At 42.9% G+C, this 12,939-nt stretch overlaps 1 protein-coding gene across 1 annotated transcript in view; it reads left to right on the plus strand.

The window, feature by feature from the left end:
- The window catches only part of WDFY2 (WD repeat and FYVE domain containing 2), a 67,197-nt gene that overhangs the window by 38,347 nt on the left and 15,911 nt on the right, over positions 1-12,939 (plus strand). Inside the window, exons 3-4 of the mRNA XM_082053651.1 lie at positions 1,469-1,542; positions 9,326-9,380. Coding sequence (XP_081909777.1) covers positions 1,469-1,542; positions 9,326-9,380 — 129 coding nt within the window. The remainder of the gene's footprint in view (positions 1-1,468; positions 1,543-9,325; positions 9,381-12,939) is intronic.

Consider the following 12,939-nt stretch of genomic DNA (forward strand, 5'->3'; position numbering starts at 1 on the left):
TTAATGCATGACCATCCAAAGGAATAATTCAATTTAGCCTTTTCTGAGGGAGAGGTATACGAAGGAGCAATTTTGTCAGTGTTATTAGCCCTAATTTAAGTGTTTCCCTTATGGCAGTTTCTTAAACCAAAACTTAGCCTTTGATTTAATTCAGTCAGCCTTTTCAGGAAAGAAAGAAATTGAGGTTCTTGCCTGGATGTGGATCTGGTAGGTTTTCTGCTTGCGGCTAGTTGTCCTTTAGGAAGTGTTTCAAGGGGGAGTCAATACTGAAGGTAGAACAAGTTTTGTTAAACAGTCAACATAGACTTGCCTCTTCTTCATATAGCTTTGCTGCCAACTGAACTATTGAGGAAGATTTGCTGAGCTATGGACTGTTTAATCCAAGGTGAGACATTACACAAATTGAGAACATACCAGATATATAGCGTTGCAAAAGAGAGGACTCAAAGCTTGTTAGTAACAAAAACACTGCGAGTAATCGCAATGGAGAGTAGAAACCAAGAGGCAGGGGAAAGCAGAACTGAAAGCACATCTGTCAGTACTCTATATTTATCACAAGAATATGGTTTAAAAAATACTGTTACTGCTATCGAAGGAGCAAGAATGCCTGCCCCTAGCTGCAGTTGGCAATTGCTGCTGAAAAATGATTCCTGAAGGTTTCTGTTGGGACAGCACAATTCTCAGCTGTGCGCTGCTGTGTCGAGCAGTAAAAACAATCCCTGCCTTTTGAAGGCAAATTCACAGTTTCTCAATTAAACCAAGGATAGCTCTTGAATTCTTGCAAGAATGTTCTGGTTTTACCTTTGATGTGAACCCTGTCAGATCCTCGAGGGAGCATAGTATGACTGACTTGTGTCCAGTTTGAGTATATCCTGAGTAATACTAATATGATAAAACAATGGCTAGTTTTCAATACAGTCTTTTGTTTTGACCATAGTATGTGATACTGTCGTATTGTTGTCTGTGGTGAAATTAGAGGAGGGGACAGTTGGACTCATGGTCCTTAAGATTGGCTGATTTGTGGATTCCTACAGGTTAACTTTCTTACTGCAGGTATAGGATGCAAGCCTCTGATATAATAGAGTGTTTTCTTTTATTGTTGGTAAAGTTCAGGAAGATTTAAAAAACTAAGTTATTCAGCTAAGTAATCTCTCAGATTTATACTGAAATGTCAGGTGCCTCTTATATCAAAATGCCACCACTGCTCTACTATGACGTGCATGTTTTCAGATAACCAGCAAGAAAAAATGAAGGTGCTGGAGCAAGGAATAGCCATTGTTCCATGTCCTAATATGACAGGGTTGAATGAACTGCAAGAACGCTTTTTTTTTTAAATGCTTGTCTATTGGAAGGGGCAAAATGCTGAACAGCATCATAGAGCATGTTGGCTAGTTTTAGGCTTTCCAGAACTTCAAGAAAATGAGAATCGCAGTTTTGTTAACTTCATCAACATGTTCATTTTTTTCAGCTCCATGTTCATGCATGTCTTTTAACCCGGAAACCAGAAGGCTGTCCATAGGTCTAGACAATGGTACAATCTCAGTAAGTACATCCAAAGATTTCTAGTTGAAATGCTTCCCTTTTGAGAAGTATATGTGTGATGTTGTGGTGAGGATATTTTTGCTAGTGCTTGGGAGAGAGACTTTTTACTGCTAGTGGCACTGAAGCTGTAGTGTAGAAAATGGTAGATTATTTCAGATTTCATTCCAACTGCCACAAAGAGATCAAGTGGGATTTACAATATTTATTAGGCAACTCAACAAACTGTCTTGATTTGCATATCTCTTTAAAAAATGACAACACAGAAAAACAGCTGCTGTTTTATTACATTTTAGTGCCTTGTTAATCATACAATACCAAAGTTTTTTGAAAGCAACAATTAAGAGGGGGGAAATTATCTTCTGAGAGGCAGAAGGTGGATTTCTACTCCATAGCTAGCTGCTTTTCCAGACTTCAGGGTTCAGCTTTTGTTTTCCTCTCACTTTCTTCAGAGGAGTTGCTCTTAACTGGCAGTGCTGTCAATGAAAGATTTGGTTCCTTAACATCTAAGAGGGATCTGTATGTGTGCAAAGGAAGCTGTATATTAAAACAAGAGTCTGTCTTTTAGATCTGGGACAGAGGGTAGTATTAGACTTTATTGGTTGTCTTTTTCTTGTGGGATGGTAAAGAGCTATATAATTTTGTGGGAGGGTCGTGGGTCAGAGAGATGTTTTTTCAGCAAAGCCTCATCAATAGACTCCTCTTCCAGTTTAAGAGCATTTTGCCATCATTTCAGATTTTTATTGCTGTTGTCTCTGCCTTATGAGCTTTATAACTGAATGAGTGTTTGCAGGTTGACATAAGGGTAGCTGTCAGCACTAAAGCCAAGGTGGTATTTGGGAAAGGCTGTGTGACCCTTTTAGCTGTTCCCTGTGAACTGTATCAAAGATGTGAAGGTTTTAACCTATAAAGCTGTTAATGGCTAGTAGCAGAGATTTTTTGTGCCTGTAGGAGATTTCTGCTTTTGTGTCTAGGAGATGAAACAGCTGCTAGAGAATTCCTTGAACTTCTGAAATTCCCTCCTTCCCACTCTCTGAAATAGTTGTCATTTGCCAGTCCTACTAGACACTTTTGCTTTTACCAGGCCTTTGAGGGCTGTGAAGGTGACTGTAAATAAGGTATTTAAAATTCCAGTTTGCAGATGACACCAAGACAGGTGGGAGCCCTGAGCTGCTTGAGGGTAGGAAGGCTCTACAAAGGGATCTGGACTGGCTGGATCAATGGGCTGAGGCCAGTTGTATGAAGTTCAACAAAGCTGGGTCCTGCACTTGGGTCACAACAACCCCAGGCAGCACTACAGGCTCGGGGAAGAGTGGCTGGAAAGCTGCTTGGTGGAAGAGGACCTGAAGGTGTTGATTGACAGCTGGCTGAACATGAGCCACCAGCATGCCCAGGTGGCCAAGAAGGCCAAGAGCATCCTGGCTTGTATAGTGTGGCCAGCAGGACTGGGCAGTGATCGTCCTCCTGTACTCAGCACTGGTGAGGCCCCACCTCGAATCCTGTGTTCAGTTTTGGGTTCCTCACTGCAAGAAAGACATCGAGGTGCCTGAGTGTGTCCAAAGAAGAGCAACAAAGCTGGTGAGGGGCCTGGAGCACAATTCTGATGAGGAGCAGCTGAGAGAACTGGAGTTGTTTAGCCTGGAGAAAGGAGGCTGAGGGGAGACCTTATCGCTGTCTACAACTACCTGAAAGGAGGTTGTAGCATGGAGGGGGTTGGTCTCTTCTTCCAACTAGCAAGTGACAGGACGAGAGAAAATGGATGAGAGGTTTAGATGGGATAATTTCTTTACAGAAAGGGTTGTCAGGCATTGGAATAGGCTGCCCAGGGAAGTGGTGGAGTCACCATCCCTGGAGGTGTTTAAAAAAATGTGTAGATGTGGCGCTTAGGGATGTGGTTTCATGGTGGACTTAGCAGTGCTAGGTTCACAGTTGGACTCAATGACCTTGAGGCTCTTTTCCAACCTAAATGCTTCTATGATTCTGTATATTGCCATCTCTAAGGCAGATTCTATTTGTTGCTAAGATGGGCTTTTCTTTTCCTTGTCTTCTGGATACAAGTACATGTTGGGGGAAAGAGCTTGTCTGTGTTGCTTGATTTAGTCCCCTGTAGTTGCAGGCAGTTATGTGGCAGAGCATTGTGCGAAAAATGTGCTCCACAAACTTCCACAGGCAATGAAACGTTTCCTTCTGTAGCAAACCTAAGGCTTGTAAGAGAATCCACAACTGTAGTGTGTTACAAGAAGTGGTGGAGATGGGAATGGGCGGCGAGCAAGGATAGCCCCATATTCAAGTCCCACCAATACCAGGGTGTTAGAGAAAATCCCCAGGTATTTGAAAGTGTGTTACAACTACTCTCTAGAGGAAAAGATGAATTTTTTTCTTCTGGGGCACAGCTATGATAATCAGTTTAATGCAGGAGATTACAAGCAGGGCATGCTGACCTTAGTGCCCTTACTTTTAGCACTGTGGCTCTCAAAGGGAAAGTACAGGCAATGTACTTGAGCAACTTGAAATATTTGGGAATTAGTCAGCAGTTCCATGTCAGCACTTCTGGTAAGGCCCAGCACTCTTTTGTACGCTGGGTACAGGACCAAAAAAATTGCTGAAAATCATTTTGCATCTTCCCTTTGACTATGTAGAAGGAAAGGACTCCTGGCAAGGGCTACAAGTTGATACGATACTCATGAGAGTGCCACATAATCTCAAACTAATCTTTTTGCAGTGCAAGGAAGTGTGGCTTGTACTTGCAGATGTAAATGGGGATAAGAAAGTGGAACGGCCTTTTTTCTTTTACGTTACATTTTTGTAAATGTTATGGGGTTTGGCTATAAACCTGGAACCTTAGAAATGTGTCTGGTGCACTTTGAGAAGGATGGGCAGCAATGCTATTGTCAAAAAAGTTACAGCAAAGCCACCATGAGGTGAGCTTGTATGGCCACCTTTGTGAAACAGGGTGAAAATTTTTTCTTCTACAAAGATGAAGAGATTTTTTTCAGCCTTTTGTAACTTCTCAATGTCAAGGCTGCACAAACATTTGTGCAGTACAGTAGACCATTCCCTTGAGCGAAAAATTGTCTAGCATTGCAACCTTATTTTTGAGAAGAAGTGGCATTTATGTCTTAGAGGCTGCCTGAGGTCCCTTTTTGAAGCCAAAGAACTTTATCATAGTCTTAAATTCCTTGCTCTGAAGTGGAAAAAAAATACTTTAATGGGTTCAAGTCTCTCAAGGTACCACAAGAATGAAGAGAAGAAAGATCTGTTATTTGCAACAGATAGGAGACTTCCACAGCCAAGATGAGACTCCTCACCTTATTTCATCCATTTGAAAGTTGCTTCCTAGATAAAGTTCATGATTAGGTTATGTAGCCAGTACAGAAGAACTGAATTGCCTTTGGAGATACCCATGTTACTTACCCTAGAAACTGCCTTAGAATGGCGCAAATATCTCTCCTCATTTCTGAGGAGATTTAAATGAGATATTTAGTTTTTAGGTAGCTGAACCTGAATTAAATTGATCTTTTTCTGTTGACCATGCTTTTGTCTAGATGGAGTTGTTACACACTTTGAGCAGGGCCACAAGGACAACAGGGCACCAGAATAACCCCTTCAGAATTCTTCCTCAGGCTTGGTACTTATTAAGATAGATTCATCTTCCACATCATTTGATCTGCAGGTGTCTACAGGTTTGGCCACAAACAGCACTTTGAATACCTGAGACTGAGTCAGGCTCTACTCGCTGCTGTGCACCCTTCCCCTCTGCCACTGTGGGAAGTTTACCGTTTTTTCCTTCAGGAAAACTACATGATAGTTTGTCCTCTCCCAGTTTTTGAACTTTTTTTATAAAGTAGAAGTGAAAATAAAAAATACTGCAATCATTTTATAGAGCTTTCTTTGCAACTGACATAGATGTAGGGTCTCGCAGTAGATTTGAGAGTCGTCTTTCTCTTCCATTTCTGAAGCAGGTTTATTGTTCTCCGGAAGACATGGTGCTAGTGCTGTTGGCCACTTGTGTTAACAGGGCAGAGTCAAACCTTTAAGGAGATCCTCAATGTGGCATGATCTGTCAGGCTACAAACTGTAAATTCCCTGGGGTGGGAACTATGTTGTAAATGGGTGACACATAACTAATATATAAAGATTATTAACTCTCAGAAATGGATTCAGTTGCCTAAGCAGAGGGCTCTAGTGCTGTTTGGGGATACTTCAGTTGGCATCCACCTGTTCTCTGGAAAGGTGTGGATCTTCCTTAGACCCTGGGCCCTGTTCAGCCAGCCCCATGGCCAAGGACTCTGAAATAGCACACGGCTGGGTTCTGTTTTCCTTAGCAAGAGTCACTTGAAAAAAGATGCTGATATATTTCCAGGGTGAGGATTTAGAGAGGTCTTAGGCTCAAGAGAAGTTTGTGGTGGGTGTATACATTTCAGTGTGAGGGAGCTGTGTTCCATGAAGGCATAGTTGAGAGTCTTTGTACAACAGTGGCATTAGATGGGACAGTCTTTTCAGATGCTCAAGACTTCTTCTTTCTGCTTTGTGAAGGCTTTCATGGTACTAAGTCACCGTTGTAATAAGATTACCTGAAATAGCCAAGACTGATCACTAACATTTTCAGTGTGGCAATAAAGGTAGTAAGGTAGCTCGGAAAAAACCTTTGAAGAGGAAAAAGCAATCTTAAAAAAGTTTTTCATCCCTCCAAGGAAGGGTTTTGGTCTTGCTATCCTGAGCAGTCTGATATATTCCAGCCCCTCCTGTGCAAAAGGGCTCTCACAGGACTCAGAGATCTTTCTCTGTTCTGTTAACAAGCACTGGCTGAGCTGTGTGTGTGACCCCAGACTTTCCAGCTCGTTAAGAAGAGCCAAAAAGCTCCCTAATGAGAAGTGAGCGTCAGCAGCTCTGAGAGGCACAAAACATCTACGTATGAAAGGAAAAAAAAAAAAAAAGAAACATGTTTCTGCTGGTACAACATTAAAGAGATGTAGTCAGTGTTTTTGTAGTGCAGATGACACAATGTATGTGCAATAGGGCATGAATTTCTTGAGCAAGGTGCCCTCTGCTAAAATACCTGTCTGTTGACGCAACTAATACATTTGGCCTTGAGAGGGAAAGGGGAGTGAGTGCAACGGAAGAACATGTGACAGTGTAAAAGGGAGCAGGGAGCAGAACATCTGGAGAAAGATTAGAAAATGCAAAACGAGAAAACACATTGGCAATTATCAAATACATTCAAAGGAGAAAATTAGAAGCAAGAAGTCTTCAGGGGTGGAAAAAAAAAAGAAGAAAAAATTCTATCCAGTATTCAGCTTAATTGAACTGTGTTTATTTTGTACTGTGTTTGTTTATCTCTTTGGATGGAGTGGTATATTAGTAGTACATAGTTGTGGTTTGTATTCAAGCATACAAAGCTAATCAAAACTTGGGTAAACCTTACAAATTGCAGTTGTGTGTGATTCACTGTATTATAATGGAGAGACTCAAAAACCTTTTCAGGCTTCCACTGAAACTGTGGGACTCTTCAGATCATGGAACAGAATGGCCATATCAAATTTATTACGGGAAAAATGCAAAGAAAAATGAGAATGCAAACCACACTCTTCATTGTGCCTGAAGTCAACAGCACCTGTGTTGCAACCACAATGAAAGTTGGGGTCAGCTCTGGGACAACCAAACTGGTAGGAAAGACAGACATATTCTCCCACCGTGTGTTGCAGCGATTGAAGCTGTTTCCCTTTAGGTAACAACAGCAGAAAATTACCATTCATAGCAAAGGGTCTCGCTTCAGGTGGGCTTTGTACACAGCATTTCACGTGGTGGTTTAGCATTCTTCAGGCAGCGGTTAATGAAAACCACTTCCCCTGTAAGTAGCTAGGGCGGTGTAGCAGGTTTTTAACTTTCTGTGGTTTGCAGAGTTAAGGTGACCCTGGTATAGAAATCCAGCTGACTTAATTGATTTGTTACTGCCATTTAAATAACACTCCCCACTGTAGTCCTCTGCTGCCAGGGGAAAGCTAATGGAAGGTGGAGCAGATTAAGGAAAGGAAGATGAAGAAGAGATATTCAAGAGAACATATCTATAACTAACTCATGAGCAGAAACCTAGAAATAGCAAAATATATAGATAGCTGCTTGTTGCAGTTGTTTTGCAGGAAGCTGGGGTATGTAGATGTTCATAGATGAGTATTGTAGCCTCTCCTCCTTGGTGCCAAGCAGTAGAAAAAATGGGGTAGGGTAATCGCAGTGCTGTAAAGCCATCCAGATCACCTGCAGTGAACCCACAGAAATTGCAGAATGACTTTACTTTAAGTTTCGATTTGGAAACTATGGGTAAATACCAGTTTTTCAGTGGTTAGAATGTCTTCTCACTGTCTTTTGTGCTAAATGTTTAGTTTCTCTCACCTGTAGTCTATAGGCTTCTGATGACCAGTCCTCTCCACCTACATGTTGCACAGTGCTTTTGACAGTGCCTGTACATTAATACTTCACAACTCTATGCTTTAAAATTTAGCTTATCTTGTGTTTATAATGCTTCTCTCATTCTCACCCTGTTTCCAGATTGAATGAATTAGGTTTTACTTCTTCTGTCCCCAAGGCAGAGGAGCTCAGGGAGTTTCTGTGTAGTTTGCTATAAATTATTAATATGATGTGCTTTTACACTCCTGGTTTCTTCTTTGTGTACTCTGAGTATGTGGTGCATGTATGTAGATACCCGACAGCAATTTGAAAGCTAATTCATGCGATGGGGCTGCAGAGCCTACCCTTTGCCTGGGTGTTTCCTCCAGAGATGTTTTGTTGTGGCGGCTCCATTTCCCCTGCCTTGAGCAACCTCTCCTCTTCAAAACAACCAGCAGGGACATCCAGGTGCTCAGTCAGTTTAACCACGTGTGGTTTTTCCTGGAGCTGAGGCTGCCGTGCAGACCCTCAGCTGCTGTTTTCATCATTTCCTTGTGCCAAAGCCGTATGGGTGGTTAAACAGCAGGCCCAAGGCAGCAGGACTGCAGAGCAGTCAGTCCCCATGGCTGTGCCCTTCCCTGGCTGCAGGAGCCAGCCTGGCTGGGTCACACCACGCTCCTCTCCCCAGGCAGCCACAGCCACCCTCCCTCACACACACAGCTGCTTGTTGGCCACAACGAAGCAGTAGCAAAGCAGGAAAGGTCTGCTTCTGAGGTGCCAGATTAAATATTAACCAATGGTGGGATAAAATCAAGGGGGGAAAAGTCTGGGTTTCTGTTTGTCTGAAGCACTGAGAGACTTTTGACCAGAGACCTGAAATGTGTTCCCATCGATTATTGGTTCCTAGTTTGGACTAAGCAACTTCAAAGGGGTTCTTGCATAATTATGGGGAGTTTCCTGAGTGTTCAGATGGGGATGTAGTGTGTGTGCACACATGGATACATGTGTGTGCACACATGCACACACGTAGCTGTGATCACATGCAGGTTTCTGCCCAGCAGCCCTGAGCAATAGGTGTTTGCTATGTGCCAGATCTCAGGTCTCTCATTTTGTGCCTCATAGCCAGCCATTTCTGTCAGCTCTTCTGACTTCTTTCTTGATAGCTCCTCTTTTATCTCCACCATTCTGTTCAAAAGCACTCATGTTGTTTCTTAGGCAGCTTTAAAAAGTAAAATAATTCAGTTTTTTAGATGGAGGTACTAAAAATCAGCAAAAGTGTGGACAGGGCAGTGGTTGCAAAGGAGGGAGAGCTCACCTTGGTAACAAATTCAAATGAAAACACTCTCAACCACTTCACATCTCTAAGCACTGTTTCTTTTGTTTTTTCTTTCCCCTCCCTCAGGAATTCATTTTGTCAGAAGATTACAACAAAATGACACTAGTGAAAAGTTACCAGGGTAAGAACCATGATCTGTCTTAATTGGTTTGTATTGCCATTAATTTTTGTTAATGTTCCCTTCAGAGCGTGAATGGAGAAAAGTCTCCTTTACAGTTATTGGTTTCTTTTTTTTTTTTTTTTAACTAATGTAAATGGTGGTTTTATCGATAGATCAATAATGTATTTTGTTCTGAAATTACAAGACTTCTAAAGAGCTGTTTAGTTTTCTGTTTTTCCTTATAAATGCTATTTTGGAATATCATTCAAGACAGCAAACTGTCAAAAATCCGGACCATGTTTGAGGAAGAGAAGTATTAATTTTTCATCTTTATTAATCCACTGTATCTAATGAAACAACTTAGGAAACTAACCCATCTTTTAGGGATGAGGCATTTAAGATTGCAGCTTTTGGAGTTAGTCTGGTTAAATTTCAATAACTGTCAGCTTCAGTAATCTCAAGATTATCAGTGAATACCTCATAGTAGAAGGTCAAGAAATGCTAATCCATAGCTTTTCTAATTATATATTCTGGTATTCACAAAAGTGATGTTTTAAGAAACCTGGCTATTTATCCATGTCAGACCTCTAAAGGACACTGCGCTTGGGATGGGTATTCTTATAAAAGTCACAAACACATGCAGCAATTTATTCTTGTATCTCTTGCTCTTATACTACAAAATATCATACCACCTCTTAGTCTAATATCATATTATATACTAAACATTATGTTTCTTTATAGAAGCCTCTGACATATTGGCTTGAGATTTCTCACATACATTTTAAAATATATATTTACTAATCTGTTTTGAGTTTTGTACCTTGAAATGTTGAGAGGATAATTTAAATCTCTAAATGGAGGCTCTGGGGATCACTTTGTAACATTTAGATTTTAAGGTATGAAAAGAATTGTGATTTTTTTGCAGGGCACAACTAACATGCATCAGCTTTTGAGCATTTTACTTCAGCTTTCTCATGAATGCCTGGTGCATTGTAAAATTAAGCTAGAATGCCTGCATTTTTTCTTAGCTTGTGAAAACTGAAGAAAAATATCCAATGATGATAAAGTACATATGTGAATCTTAAAGAAGATTGCTGCAGTCTGATGGTACTAGTCTTTAGTATTGGAAGTTGTGATCGCTCCAGAATCACTGAAGTCTGAGACACCCAGGTTTTATATTTAAGGGCTGTTGCACCGAAGAGTCCTACTGACTGTTCTGTAGCACCCTTTGTTATCAGCTTATCCATTTGCATGCTGGGATTCAATCATGGAGGCCAATCACAGCCCAGGAAGGGTGAGCTGAAGTCTTTTCTTCTGCATATGCTGAAAAACACACACTTGAGGCCACTTTTTTATTTTGAGCCCTTTGGGGAAAAGGCTGAAAGGGGAGGCAGAATAGCCAGTTGGCTGTGGCAGCCTGCCCAAAGCCTGGGGAGCACCCCCCATAAAATTTAAAAAGAAGGAAGGAAAATGAAGGCTGTTCTCATGGCCTTTGGCTGCAGCATGCCAGATGTGCTGCTGCTGGATAGCATTGGAGGAGGTCTCTGGACAGAATGCAGTGAAGCTGATGTTCTGCTTTCTGCACATTGTTGGCCACGTGGACAAAAATTTGGTTATGGAAAAATATGCCCTCAGGTACTATTGGAGGTGCTTTTTTTTCTTTTGTTTTACTCCCCCCACTGCTGGCTTAGGAAAGACAGACCTGCTGTTAGTGCTGCAAATGGAAATTATGCCCAGAGAGAAGGAAAGACAGGTCCCAGTTTCTTGCTACAGGAGGAACAAGACTCTGTGAAGGGCCATTTGGATTTGGTAGGAAACTTTCCTTGGAACAGTGTCCGACAGCTGCCATAACACAGCCAAGCAGGACATGGGGACAGAGGGGAGCTTCTGCACAAAGACATGCTCTGCCCAGCTTACCAGCAACGCCAGCAACCCACGCTGAGCTACACCCCTCTGGGCTGCTCCTCAGTAGGTTACAGCAACCCAGGGACAATCTCAGCTTGCCTCAGCACCACTGGAAAGTGTCACTCAAAGGGTGACAATTGCAGTGGGCAGGTTTTTGATGGTGCAAGGGAGGAGAACAAAGCAGAGATTCCCCACTGTTTGCAGTGCACCGATGACCTGAATCTGCCCACTGCTCCACAGCACAGTGCCTCCCACCACCCCCATCCATAGAGGCATCCCTGACTCTCCACTTCTCACCCCATGTGTTAGTAGGGGAGCGCAGAACCCGCTCCTACACTTCTCTGGGCTTGGCTGCATCCGTACTGGAGGTCTGGGGTGCTGGGCAAGCATGGTGAAAGTGAGATGCTCTGGGAGCTGCTGTCAGTCACAGGCTCCTATAGCTTCATTGGAACGTGCACCTGGAGGTACTCCTGTGCTCCTCATAGTTGTCTTCATCCAGGACACTGGATCAGATCTTCCTGGGGTTGTCACTGGGACCAGAGTCCAACAGCACTGCTGGGACACAGCGAGGTGGGAAGGGCCCTGTGTTCACCATGCTCTCTGGGAGAATATGCAAGGAAGGGCCACTTAGTCCTTTGGGTAGGCATGTGATGCTCCAACAGAGATGAACCCTCCTCACTTGGTCCAGGATGTCTCCCTTCCACAATCCTATCCCTGTAGAAGAGCTTCCTCATGTGGCTGTGCCAAGGTATAGGGGTTGGCATAAGCATCTTGGCAAAGCCTTCAGTGAAAGAAAAACATAATTAAAAAGGACATGGGGTTTTGTTAAGTATGGTGGCCTTCTAGTGGTTCACTTGTTAAAAGCTTTGCTTGTAAAAGTGTTGAGTGTTTGGTTTTGTTTAAAGTTTTCAAGTAAGGCCTTTATGTTCTTTAAAGATATTTTAGGGGGAGTAAATAATTTTATTTAGTCTACCAAGGAGTTTTAGCTCAGCCATGCTGCCTGGTTTTGCTTGTGCTGGCTTAGTTTGTAAAAGTTCAGCAGTGCTCTTAGAAGTAGCACCTTGCCCAGTGACTGGCTGGCTATTGATCACGTCCCACAAGAAGATGAAGGTGCTGTAGTGATTACAGGACAGTAGTTGCATCTTGAAAGGACATGAATATGCCTGCCAAGTGATCTGTCAGTGACAGAGGATGACAGCACGAGCATAGGCTGTGCTTTGGTCTTGGCAGGGATCTGTGGCCAGGTCCGGTGCCATATGGTGGCCAAGCACTGCTAGTGGAGGTGGCATGCCATGCTCTGCAGAGGTTTTGCTGTGATGCTGTGTCTAGAGTTGTGAAAACTTCCCTTTCGAGAAAGGGATCAAAACTCAGAGATTGGGGATGTGACACACTGGTCAGGACTCCAAGGTGGGTCATGAGGCATTTGCCTCCTACAGGCACTAACTCCTCTTGCATGAGGAAGGGTGGTGCAGGCGTTCGAGTGGTTCCATCTCTGGGTGCATTGACAAAACCCTTCCCTCCCCTCAGCAGCCTCAGTTCCAGCCCCCTCCAGCCCCTCACAGGCTGGTTCTGCCGTGTGGCTGTTGCTGCTTCCCGCTCTGCGCAGCCTTCTCCACCCTGCTCCTTGCAACTGCACCTTCTTGCCAGAGGACTCTTCTGTCTGGATGATATGACA

This window comes from Streptopelia decaocto (genome assembly GCF_964273445.1).
Source record: "Streptopelia decaocto genome assembly, chromosome: 1".
In the NCBI taxonomy this organism is placed as follows: domain Eukaryota; kingdom Metazoa; phylum Chordata; class Aves; order Columbiformes; family Columbidae; genus Streptopelia; species Streptopelia decaocto.